This window comes from Lygodium microphyllum, chromosome 25, assembly GCF_053477565.2.
Source record: "Lygodium microphyllum isolate KBCC chromosome 25, Lygodium_microphyllum_v1.1.10, whole genome shotgun sequence".
Lineage (NCBI taxonomy): Eukaryota > Viridiplantae > Streptophyta > Polypodiopsida > Schizaeales > Lygodiaceae > Lygodium > Lygodium microphyllum.
Window position 1 is genome coordinate 52489284 of NC_141159.1, and position 13294 is coordinate 52502577.

At 41.5% G+C, this 13294-nt stretch overlaps 2 protein-coding genes across 2 annotated transcripts; both read left to right on the forward strand.

The window, feature by feature from the left end:
• Positions 1 to 2103: 2103 nt before the first annotated feature.
• Positions 2104 to 3934, forward strand: LOC148014222 (uncharacterized). The gene is made up of 5 exons (XM_087666532.1): positions 2104 to 2200; positions 2284 to 2778; positions 2877 to 3267; positions 3352 to 3527; positions 3656 to 3934. Exons 1-5 carry the CDS (start codon positions 2162 to 2164, stop codon positions 3932 to 3934), a joined length of 1380 nt encoding a protein of 459 aa, XP_087522658.1. The 5' UTR covers positions 2104 to 2161.
• A 1426-nt stretch (positions 3935 to 5360) lies between these two features.
• On the forward strand, positions 5361 to 9687 carry LOC148014223 (pentatricopeptide repeat-containing protein At5g27110-like). The gene has a single exon (XM_087666910.1). It carries the CDS (start codon positions 5804 to 5806, stop codon positions 8945 to 8947), a length of 3144 nt encoding a protein of 1047 aa, XP_087523036.1. The 5' UTR covers positions 5361 to 5803; the 3' UTR covers positions 8948 to 9687.
• The last annotated feature ends 3607 nt before the right edge of the window (positions 9688 to 13294 follow it).

A 13294-nucleotide genomic window follows, 5' to 3' on the forward strand; every position in this document is an offset into this window, starting at 1 on the left:
TACTAACTAAAGACTAACTATTTAAAAAAAACTAACTAATGTTAATAATTAAGGATTTTTATTTAATTAAAAATATATGTTAAAAAATCGAGAGTTGTAAATTCGATATTTTTCTCGAATTGACAAGGACTGTAGCTACCCTTCACGTAAGTTACAATGTGAACGAGACTTATGAGCTATATTAATCACTAATATTAATGTGTGTAGTTTGGATGGTCCAAAAATATTAGATTTTGGATAAAATTAGTATATTTTAAATACTTTAGATATTATCTTAAAAAGATATGGAGATTTCTAAAAATGGATATCATTTAAAAGAAAAGACAAGTGATGTTTTAGTTAGTTTTGGGGATTTTATAAAAAGAAAAGCATAAAGAGAGGGATTTGCAAAATCGCGCCCACCGCGCATACAAAAGTAAACCCATCCCAGGTTTATAAATGCAATGCTAGCCGTTGAAATTGATTGCATGGGCTGGCAGTAAGAAGATAATAGATTCTGCGGGGCCCACTATCTCTAATACACGTTTTTGAATCGTAGACCACAAGTAAACCTAGACATAATAGTAAACCCAGCCATTAAAGTAAACTGTATCTTGGAAGTAAACTGTGTCAACCTGGAACCGAAAGCCGAAAAGCTCTCGGTATTACCCATAGGAAAATCTTGCACACAGGGCATATTCGTGTGTTGTTGTGAATGGAGGTTTGAGGCCCATATTGCAAGCGCATACAAGCTCACGAGATCATTGGAACAAAGGTTTGAGGTTCATATTGTGATTTCTTGCTCATGGCTTCCACTACAAGGTGCATATCTCTCTCTCTTTCTTCCTCTCATATTTGCATTGGATGCATTGTGACATTGGAATGATGTTTTGGTGATATATACGTATGTAGTCAACACGCATGGATTATGGAAAGTGACATTGAGATCGATGATCTCGACACCGATGAAGAGACATCAGATGGATCATCAAGTGATGAGGTTGAGATGCTTGATTTCTTAAGTGGAGACAATGATTCGGCACCACAAGAAATCACTATCAATGCACCAAGACCAGCTACCTATACCTCATCGAAGTACTTCTCTTTCAATAGAGAGACTTACGGCTTGATGGTCAGTGATTTGAGTGGGCAGAAGGCCATCACATTGGAGGTGCTCAAGCAACTCCATAGGAGGGAGTTGCTCGACTTGAAGAAGTGGAGAAGAATCAGAGAAGGTCTTTGCATTGGTAGAAATGGCGATGGACACATTACATTGGCCTTGAAATCAGAGCCATCATTGCGCATTGCATGTATAGAGGAGTGGGAGAGCATATTCCTTGAAAATCACATAAACAAGGTTACAGGTGCTACGAGGGTATCAATGTCACAATTGATTCCATCAAATCCACGTGGTGTACTGACTTGAGAAGGCATGGCATTCCTCTTGCGTATGTGAGAGATCTCATCGGTGGGTGTACTTGCAAGGTGTTCACAAGGCCCCATGGTTATAAAGGCCCATTTCTAGTTCATGGGAAGGTTCTGGAAAGAAGAGCACCCATCTTGGAGCTTACTGTAGATAGATCTCTTGTTGAGCGGAGGCTTCAAGAAATCATGCTTGAACACAATGTTAGGTTGGGCAAGGTCCGTTCGACCAAAAAGCATGGTTTAGGGAAGGCAATAGTGGAATATGCATGTCATCGCAGTGGTAGAGCAACTCGAAAGGGCTCCCAAATCCATAGGTTGCGAACCTCGAAGAAATGTGGTTGCCCTTTCAAGGTGCAGATCGAGTACAAAGACGATCTCCATAATGTCACTATACGGGTCCATGGACCACACGAGGGTCATGTTCCTGGATCTCATGCTGACTTGTATCACTTCCAGTGCATCCAGCTGTGATTGATTACTGCAAGGATGACCTGTTTGACATTGGGTCATGTCGCCACGTCACGAAGATGAGCCTAACCAAGGAGCGGTTTCATTTGAAAAATGCATCTCCATTGGATCGTGTCATTTATAGGTTCTTCATGATACCAAGGGAGGTACATACACTATCATACCAAATGCGAACTGAAGGTATGTTACCTTCTAAGCCATTGCTCTATGATATTAGGTTGCTTTTGAGCGTCAATGTTCTGCGTGTCGTCCTGCTGCAGGCAAACTTTCGAAGGATGATTGGGCGGCAATGTATTTGGAGGCTCTCCGTCTACGAGATCAAAACAAGGTATTTGTCATATTCTCATTAATGTTTATAAGCTGCGAAAATTAGTACATCTATTTGATAGTATCATCTACATGGTCTTTTAGGTACTCTATTGCCAACCATACAATCCTCATGCCATAGAGGACAAGGACAAACCATTCGTACTGATAGTCCAGGATGAATGGATGTTGCAAATGAGTAAGAGGTTCTCAAAGAACAATGCTTGGGCAATCGATAGCACATTCAAGACCAATGTGTTTGGTCTTCCACTTTATGTGGCGGTTTTACCAAACCAACATGGGGTGGGTATCCCTATTTGGTTTATGCTATGCACTAGTGACAATGGGTCAAACCAAGAGATTATGGCTTTGCAAATCACCATGAGACTAGTCCTCTCTAGGATGGGAGATATTCGCCCTGCTGCCCTGGTGATTGATAAGTCCCAGCTAGAGCTGGAGGCGCTCTCGAAGGTTGTTCTGGAAGACCCTCATTGTTGGACCACTGACTACCTTGGTGGCAACAAACGTCAACGTGCATGCCATATTATTCTATGCTGGTTCCACACAAAGAAAGCATGGGTTGAAAATCTCTTGTCACAGGTACATCTTTTCAATATCATTTTACTTTTAAGCATTACCTTTTTGTGAATTCCATGAGCTTGACAGTGAGTACTTCACATGTTCTTGCGTGAATCAAGGTCCCTATAGATGAGCGCGATCATGTGTATGCCTCTTTGTCCAATCTTATGCATTGCCCTACAGAGTCGCAGTTTGATGATATGTTTGAGCAATTGCTTCATCATTATTCCACTCATCCAAATGTGGTTCGATACGTTACCAATGGATGGTATGGGAAAGATTGTATTTGGCGTGCAAGATGGCCCAAGTTTGGTTGCATGTTTCCACATGGTAATGTCGACACAACCAACCTCATTGAGAGACTTTGGCAATATATCAAGTACACTCTACTTGATGCTAGGATCAACAGGTCCATTTTGGATCTACTGCACGCCCTTGTCGATGACTCGTCATCGGGGTCTAGAATGGGTGGATCAGCTTTGGAGTTTTTCAAGCAAAAGCAAGAGATAGGTAATGTGGTCAATTTCCTTTCTATTTCCACATTTGACCTTTCCTTGAAACGCATTGTTGTCTTATACATGTTTTTTATGCCAGCTGATTCTAAGCGCTTCAAAGTCTATGGGTCAAGCAAGAGTCATACGGCTAGATTGACAGCAGGGGAGAAGATTCTTCAGCGGTATGAGCAAGATCCCTCCTCTCTTCAAGTCATTAACGAGGGGACCATGTTGTTTAAAATAGCGAGCACAACCCAACATGCAAAATGGTATCATGTAAGTGTACAATCAAACTACTGTGATTGCCCTGATTGATCGACTGACTGTAAACATCTTCATGGTTTGAGGCTCATCTTGAAGAGCTATTTTCCTCACCTTCATGAGGTTCTCCCCATCATCGATAGTGCGCATTTGATGACAAAAAGGAAAGACCAGGTGGCAACGAAATCCCAGGATTGGAGAAACCAGGTTCCGGTGGTGGTGTGCAGGAAGGGGATCTCGTGTCCTCCATCGCAGACTTTAGAGGGCTCCTTCAGAGGATCGAGGATGGGATTCCATCCTACACAGCGGCACAGATGGATGCTTGTATGCGCCAATTGGAAAGTGCTAAAGAGTCTCTTGTTCACATGTTCACACCACAGCAGATTGACATGCCTAAAAAGGGCGGGATCTATCAGATCTAGGAAAATGTCACACAGACATGCTTAGGGCATGGAAAGGATCATCGTCATCATCCAAACGAGAGGGGGGAGTCTTCATCACAACCCAAGCGTCCATCTATCACAGGCGTGTTAAGGCACAAGCATCAACGAGGGAGGGGTCGTGTGAGGTTTAGCCCAAAACTGCGCATATATTGTCCTCATTACTGCACCAAAACATTTTTGGTGGACCCTCTGGCAATGTATTCATGCCATACTTGCCATGCATTGCTCCCTCTATCCTTGCGGTATGCTCCTCGTCCAGCGGATTCTATCTTGATCTGCAGGGCGGTGCGATTGTATGGTGAGTCTTACATTGGCACTTGTTGTATTTTGTATTGCACCTACAACAGTGAGAATGAGGAGCGACAATTTTCTCTCTCATTCCCTGATGGGTCCACGATCACAAAAGTTTTGGCATCTAGGTTCAGAATGTTTGTATTGTACACATGATTGTCCATTTAAGTGAAATCCCATTGGCATCTCATTGTTGATTTTGGTGTCTCATTCTTGCATCTGTTCTATTCATTGTCCAAACACTAAAGCCTGAACCATTACCCTAAACCAAGTACCCTAAACCATATCATAAGATCCTAAAGCATTAACCATGTGCTCGTTGCGCGAGGATGTAAGCATGTGCTCGTTGCTTTCGTTGCATTCGTTCTATTCATTGACATGATAAACAAAGATATAATAAACTTGACACAATAAACTTTGCATTCGTCTCTAGTGTATGGCAAACTTTGCATTCGTCTCTATCAATGTGTTCACACAAACTTTGATGGTAGAAAATTTGTATATTCACGTTGCAGCCTCCTGAGACGCACATGAAAACGTTGCAACCTCCTGTCACGCAGATGAAGACGCTGTAGCCTCCTAAGATGTTGCAGCCTCCCACACAAGCGTCACGCTGCGGATATGGGTGTCACGGTCACGCTGTAGCCTCCTGTGTCACGGACTGGGCACGCTACTGTGGGAGGGATGAAGACGCCGAACTGAGGGAGGGATGAAGACGCCGAATTGAGGGATGCGCACGCTATTGTGGGTATGAGAGAGAGAGAGAGAGAACGAGAACGGAAGGAACAATGCACGCAGCAGGCAAGTTCGCATTCGTGAGAAACAAAGGCCGCGGCATCTGATACTTCGCATGCGCACACGTTTCGATGTCACCCTGTTCGTTGGCGGCGGCACATTCTCTGGGCCCCTCCCAATTATAAGGAGTTAAGGTGTCTCCAGTTTCGCATGCGCACACACGTCTCCCCAGTACCATCGACGGGCACTTTTCCGACTGGACGAGTTTAAGATTGTGGGCGGGCTCACAAAAAACGGATGGGTTTACTTGCCCACGGGATCGACGTCTGCAATGTGGTCGTGAGGAGGGGGATTAACGACAGCCGTTGATCCCAACTCCCCGAGGTCTTAAAGACCCCGTGGGAGATAGTGCTGAGGGTAGATCATGGTTGCCCGCAGGACCCGGCTGCTAGCTAATAATAACCAGTAGTAATTAGAAGATTGCAGCAGCAAGCCTGGTACCACATCGCCTGCGTTGGGAGACAAATAGACCTGTTCCATATATGCAGCAAACTTGACAACAGGTGTCACAACATACAGTGTATGCGCCTGCCCCCAAGAGGTTCTGGCTGCATCTCATGTGCACCTGCAATTCATCAGGCCATGACCTCCTTTGTTGTCAGATAGTGGGTGCAATTGGCAGCAGCAGCAGCAGCTGCTCATGTTCTTGGTTGTGTGTGGAATCATCTGGAAGTTTTCAGAAACACAAGCAATGAATGATCCTTAGCTTAATGGAAAGCTTTCCAATGTCTTGTTCATAAGGCTCCACGGGCAACCTCACGTATGCTGCTAGCTTCCCCTTGTCCTCGGGAGAAGCTTTTACAGCACACATGCCGAGAATTCGAGCTTCTGCTTCATCGGGGTGTGCTCTTGTCCCGGGATGCTGTATTTCGTCTCCTCGAAATCTGCCTCCAGACAAAGGGCCTCCATGGTGCAAGACAGGTGCATGCTCTCATGGTCTGCAGTGGGGTAGATTCCTTGACCTGTGCTGGATACCATCTCATTCGCCTGTTCACTGCATGCTCGAGTGTGTTTGATGCATCATGCATCTTTGCAAAAATATCCGTTAACAACCCATACACATGGAATGCAATTATTGCAGCACATGTAGAGCTTGGAAGCAGCATGATTGCAGTTGAGCTTTTTACCAGCATGCAGCAGAAGGGCATCGACCCGGACAGGTTTAGCTTCTTGTCCATTCTAAGGGCATGCAGTGCTGTTGGAGCTGTGATGTATGGCAGATCAATACATGATATGGTGCTCAAATGTGGACTTGAATCAGATGTTGAGGTTATGAATACTGTCATTGACATGTACACAAAGTGTGCAAGTCTGGTGGAGGCACGCAAAGTCTTCGACAGGTTGTCATGTAGAGATGTAGTGTCATGGAATGCCTTGATTGCAGGATATGCTACAGTTGGGGATAGCTCTTGTGCTCTTGAGCTTGTCAATGAAATGCAGCAAGAGGGCAGAAAACCTCATATATTCTCGTTTGCAAGCATTCTGAAAGCATGTGCAAGCCTAGGAGCTTTGGAACCAGGCAGGTGGATACATGACCAGATTATCAGAAGTGGATATGAATTAAATGTTCCAATTGGCAGTGCACTTGTTGACATGTATGCAAAGTGTGGCCTTCTAGCAGAGGCACGGTTGTTATTTAATCAACTGGAAAATCGAGATCTGCTGTCATGGACTGCAATGATTTCAGGGTACATGGCAGCTGGTAAACATATCATTGCTCCTAAATTGTATGTGAGAATGCTTCAACAGGGTATAATGCCTGACAATCACCTATTCTCATCCATTTTAAAGTCATGTGGAAGCATTCAAGAAGGAGAATGGGGTAGAAAGATACACAATCAAGTTGTCAAAATTGGACTAGATCAAGATGTCATCATTGGAATTGCCATTGTTGACATGTATGTGAACTTTGGTAGTTTGGAAAGCTCATTCCAAGTCTTTGAGAGTTTCCAGAATAAAAATGTCCTTCTCTGGAAGGCATTAATCAAAGGCTATGTGAAGCTAGGTTGTCTGCTCTCTGCTTTGGGACTATTCAAAAGAATGCATCAGAGGGATATTGAAATAGACAAAGCTCTTTTTGTTTCACTTATAAAAGCATGTGGTCATCTTGCTGACTTGCAGGTCGCAAAATTGATAAATGAACTAGCATTCAGGTTTGGATGGGAGGCAGACCTTATGGTTTGGAATAGTGTTCTCACCATGTTTGTAAACTGTGGAGATTTGTTGCAGGCACGCGATGTTTTTAACAAAATGCTCAATAGGGACATAGAATCGTGGACTGCTATTATTACAGCTTACTTTCAGCATGAACAGTGCTTGCTTGCATTACAACTTTTTACCAAGATGCAGCAGGTAGGTATTGTACCAGACACACTTTTATTTTTATCCTTATTAAAGGTTTGTGGTAGCATTGAAGGAGGCCGTCTTACACATGATCTGATTACTAAGTTTGGACAAGATTTGGATTTGGTAGTTGGGAGTGCTCTCATCAACATGCATATCAAATGTGGGACTTTAGAAGATGCACACAGTGTCTTTGTCAATTTGCAATGTCCAGATGTGGTAGCATGGGGCACCATGATAGCAGGCTATGCTGATTGTGGAGATGGACTGTGTGCTCTGCAGCTTTTTGAGAAAATGCAGGAGGTTGGTGCAAGAGCAGACGATGGAATTTATATATGTACTTTAAAATCTTGCAGTCACACACACTTGGTATGCCAAGGTCATTTGATACATGATCAAATCATCAGAACTGAGCGAGAATCTGAGGTGGTTATTGGCAACACACTTGTGGACATGTACACTAAATGCAGTTGCCTAGAAGAAGCACAGAGAGTTTTTGACAACTTATTTGAACGAGACTTGATATCGTGGGGTGCACTGATGACAGGTTATGTCCAAAGTGGAAAGGTGCACATGGTTCTAGAATTCTACAAGATGATGCAGGAGGAACATTTACAGCCAGACACAACCATTTATTCATGTGTCTTGAAAGCATGCAGTCATGCAAGCACACTAGAGCATGGTAGGCTTATACATGACCAGTTGATCCTAAGTGGCATTGAGTTAGATGCAGTTGTAGGTTCTGCTTTGCTGGGCATGTATGCCCAGTATGGGAAGCTTCAGGAGGCATATCAAGTGTTCATGATGCTCCAAAGCAATGATGAACGTTGTTGGAGTACATTGATTTCGGGGTGTGCAATGCATGGGCATGGACAGCTAGTCCTTGAACTCTATAAAAAGTTAAGCCAAGCTGCAGTCTTACCTAGCAAAGCAACAGTTTTATGGATCCTAAAAGCATGTACTGACGCAGGAACTATTGAACAAGGCAGTCTGCTTCACAATGAAATGACTCGAATTGGAATGGAACTGGACACAGTCCTTGGAAATACTCTGGTGGATATGTACTGTAAGTGTGGAAGCTTACAGGATGCACTAAAAGTTTTTCATAATTTGCCAAATCGAGATGTAGTGTCATGGAGTGTGATGATTGCAGGGTTTGTTTTGCATGGTAAATTTGCATTGGCTCAGAAATATTTTGACAAAATGCAACACCAAAGTTTGCAACCGAATGATGTAATTATCATGGCCATTCTTGGTGCCTGCAGCCATACTGGCCTATTAAAGGAAGGGGTTGTAAATTTTTCTCTAATGAAAGATATCCATGGTCTTTCTCCAAAGCTTGAGCATTACAGCTGCATGGTTGACCTCCTCAGCCGTGCAGGCTTTCTGAATGCTGCTGTAGGTTTAATACAAACCATGCCCATTCCTCATGATGATATTACGTGGACCTCTTTGCTGAGTAGTTGCAACACTCACAATAACATAGAATTAGGAAAAAGTTGTCTCATTGCTCAGTCCGTATCTCAACAAAATTTAGAAACACAAAAAATTATGAAGGTATAGGATACATATGCACTGAGAGCACCAACTTGCAAAATAGTAACACACATGGATATGCATTTAACTGCTGCCTTCAATGCTCGGTTGCACCCTGATCATTTCACTCATAGTAGGGACATCTGATATCCACTTTTTTTGAAGAGCAGTTCAACATGCTCTGCAGGCTTTGTGGATTCTAGCTATGGCTGAATCATAAAGCCCCAGACTTCGCATTTTCAGTCCATGGGGGACTTCCATGGTGTCAAAGAGCAGCAAGGTTTCAATCTCTCAATTGGGAGCTCTGCCATGTGCAAATGCATATGCTGCAGAGGTATGTACTGTATCTGCCAGGACTCTTGTAGTTCATCTAGAGAGCTGTATGGGTCTAGAGTCCCTTGTGGACTGGATAGCTGTAAACACCCACTGTGTCTTGTTTAAAATGGTATCTGAGATATCTGGGGGTTGAGGTGTGGTGGGAATGGTGTGCCTCTCCTATGTTGATAAACTTAGAGAAAGTTAGGTATGGAATCTGGCTGCACCAATTAGCTGCCCAAAATGGTGATAGCTCTATACATCCAGTACGAGGGTCAGCAATATTAACCAATTGTCCACTGTACATACATATATACAAATCCACAGACATACATACATACATACCTGCACTACATGTATATACACATGTAGATATGTATGTATATATGTATCTCTCTTTGCACATGCGTGAGAGAGAGAGAGAGAGAGAGAGAGAGAGGGAGAGGGAGGGAGAGAGGATGGGATTGCATAAATCTAAGACTTGGTGGAAAATGATGGTGATGGAAGGCTGCCTGAACAAGATTCTCCCCAAATGCAAGGTCTTTCTTTGGAGAGTGCTCATTTGTGGATTTCCCCTCGCCTTGGCTCTTTCAAAGTGCCAAATCTTGAATGGCAATGGTTTCTTTTGCATGACCAGTGTGGAATTCTCATGCCATAGTTTATGTCTTTCCTTGTAGCTAGTAAAATTTGGACCCTCTTGCAAGATATTTGGAGAGCTATGGTTGGCATGTCGTTAAGCCCCTCTAACTAGGTTTTAGCTAGGGCCATCTATCACAAAGAATTTGGTATCTATTGGTTAAATGACAGAGCAAGAGTTGTACGTTAGATTTAATATGAAGGGATGTTTTGGTAAAGACTTCAATAAGAAGTGCAAGTTACAAAAGGAAGTAGAGTGGTCGAATGCTTACTTTGGATAATACTTGAAATCTTGCTAAAAATGATGCTATATGTATGTTGAAGGCAAAGTTGTGGTTGTAAACATTGAAATAAGGCATAAACATATTGGACATGCAAACTTATGAAGGTTGAAATTAATATAGTCCAAAGGGTTTGTTTACATTTAGAGTTGCAGAATTACATAAAGTTCATGTAGTACACTCGTAGTATAGTAGTTACAGAGGACGAGTATAGAGGTTTTGTTATGGCGGCATGTGATGTAGTATGGTTGTAGAAGTTATTGGGTGATTTGGATATATAGGAAGATGACCCAATTGTCATTCATTGAGAGAACATTAGTATAGAGTTTGGCTAGGAAACCAATGTCGCATGCTAGTAAAAACACATTGAGGTGTATTATTATTTTGTGTGAGAGAAGGTATTTGTAGTAGAGATTAATTTTGTATATAGCTCATATTTTCACAAAGGCCTTGGGTGTAGAGAAGTTTCAAGTATTTGAAAGCTTACTTGGAGTTGCAAATATACAATTAAGATTCAGGGGAAGTGTTGAGATGGCAAGCTCAACACTTGTAAACATTGATGATGGATCGCCTAGTTAGATTGGTTTGCATATAATGTGCACGACTAAAATTCATTCAGTGACATGATTTTAGTAGTCCATTAAGAGATTTTCTAAATGAAACCACCTAGTATTCCTTGAAACAACTCTAACTTGCAAGCTACCATAAGAGGCAACCAACATTCTATGGTGGCATTCACACCATTCAACCTATGACGAGTCTATCAAGCAATGCCCTTTTAGGTTCCTTACCTTTACGTGCATCTATTTTCGCCATGCAATCATGAAGGTGATCCACCGTGCCTTAAACCCTCATCCGATAAGCCTTGGAACGAGTAAACTCTCTTTTTGGGGAGTTTTTCAATTTCAATGAAAAGCAAGGCAAACAATCAACCTTCAACTAGAAAATCATTTGTTTCCCAAAGCAACAAGGTATATCTTAAAATATTTCAATAAAAACCAAAACAATTTCCTTTGAATGCTTTCTAAGTAATGATATAGTCCACAACATTTTTTTCTCCCAAGGAGCGTAATTACCTTAGAGATCAATCCATAGATTATCTGTATATAGATATTAGTCAACCACAAATTCTACTTGTGAATCCACTTAACTTTAATTATCCATCCCATACTTTCAAAGGGAATTTACAAGATACAACTTAAGAACATTCAACAAATAGAGCACATATATAAGAGCCATTTTCAGTTCTCTTTTCATGTGCAGTTCTCTCAAGGTGTCCCTCTCAGTCTCATAGTCATAGGTCTTTTCACAATATCACATCTTCATAAATACTCAGTAGTAATCAAAACAACATTACATTTGACCATAAACAAGGGGTTCACACTTAGCTATTAGGTTAGAGTAATATTCTAAGTTTGATTAACTTAAGGATTTTCTAAACTTATAGATGTTTTGTTTAGGTTTTGACTCCAATTCCCCCCTTTAGTGTTGATGTTAGTGCAAGTTTACCTTCCAAGGTTAGGTTAGACTTCTAAGGCTCTTAGTGACTATCCAAGATTTCCTAGTTACTTACTTTAGAGACTTATGTTCAAGTTTACCCTTCATGGGTCTCTTGATTCCAATGCAAACGGGGTTTCCATAACAAGGGCATATGATTACCATATGATATAACTATGATAGAGGTTTGTCGATTGGTTCCACTAAGTGATTGCAATATTGCCAATTATGAATCCCAATCCAACCTACATCTAATGATATATATGGTCCAACTAGCTTATTAATGTGGCAACATACTTAATGAGTTAGAGATCACTTGGAAAGCTTATGACATGGGTGGAATAGTTGCAATTGTATGCTTTGAGTCCGAAGTGCTTCTCTTAGGTGCCACACTTGTCCTCCTCCTCGTGCTTTGACTTTATATACTTTGATAATCGAAATCCTTAAGTTAAAACTTTGACAATCTTTAAACGCTCTAGTAATCCTTGTGCACAAGAAGACAAGGTTGTTGGAGACAGGGTTGTTGTGCAGCGAGTCTTCCTTCCCTCTTATAATGATGATAGTAAGGGTTGGATCTTATGATAAAGTTTTGTTTTTGGATTGCCAATTTCCCTTCTTGTCCCTCTCTCTATCTCTCTCTGTTCCTCCTTTTGTGTCCCTCTATCTCTCACAATATATATATATATATCTCTATCTCTATCTTCTTTCTCTCCCTCACACACACACACACACACTCTCTCTCTCTCAGTGTCTTGCTCATGCCTAAAGGCCATGTTATAGCCTTAAAACCATAAGGCTTTATATAGCCTTAGAGGGAGGTGGTGATACCCCTCTCGTGTCCTCTTGTTCATGTTGATCCCTGTAAGTATGATGATAATTTCAAGGGGAAGATGACTAGTTAATGGGACGTCATTTTTCGCCATAGTGTTGAGTTGAGATGGCGGCTACATGTTGATTTGATTTACACTCTCAGTGATAACATTTATCTTGACAAAAGAAGTAGCTAGTTCGGATATACCTTTATCTCTACACTATTGTTTCCACCACAATCAATCTTCACCTAGTAGCTTAAGCATGGAAATCATAGCTTATTTTGTAGAACTAGTTCCTATAGCTAGGAAGTAGTCTCCCATTGTCCCTATTCAAATTTCTATGTTTGCTTCCACATCTCTCCCTTTCCCATCAAACTCATTTAGTTTGACTTGCTTGAGGAGAAATATATTCTCTTGAACTTGAAGAGGATTTGGAAGAGTAGATGTGATACCCTAGTTAAATGTACAAAGTTAACTTTTTGCACAACTTATTTAAGTCCCCATTTATGTTTTCAATACAATTGAAGACAATAATTAATATCAAGGAACTTGGATCCATGCATAATTTGTTTCTCAAATTGGAAAGAAAATTCTAGACATCTTCGTTATTCATCATTTTCCATAGGCAAAATGGAAGTATACCAATATAGAGATTATTTTGATCAACTAAGAATTTTGGTTAGAATAGTTCTAATTGTGGAATTCACATACATCAATAATTTCATAGGTTGGAGGCCCAGTAATGATATTTAAGATCCTGTATTCAAGGGGAAGGTCTAGAAGACCATCTTTACAATAATTATTGGGGTGCGAGCACCCTAGAATGGAAACAT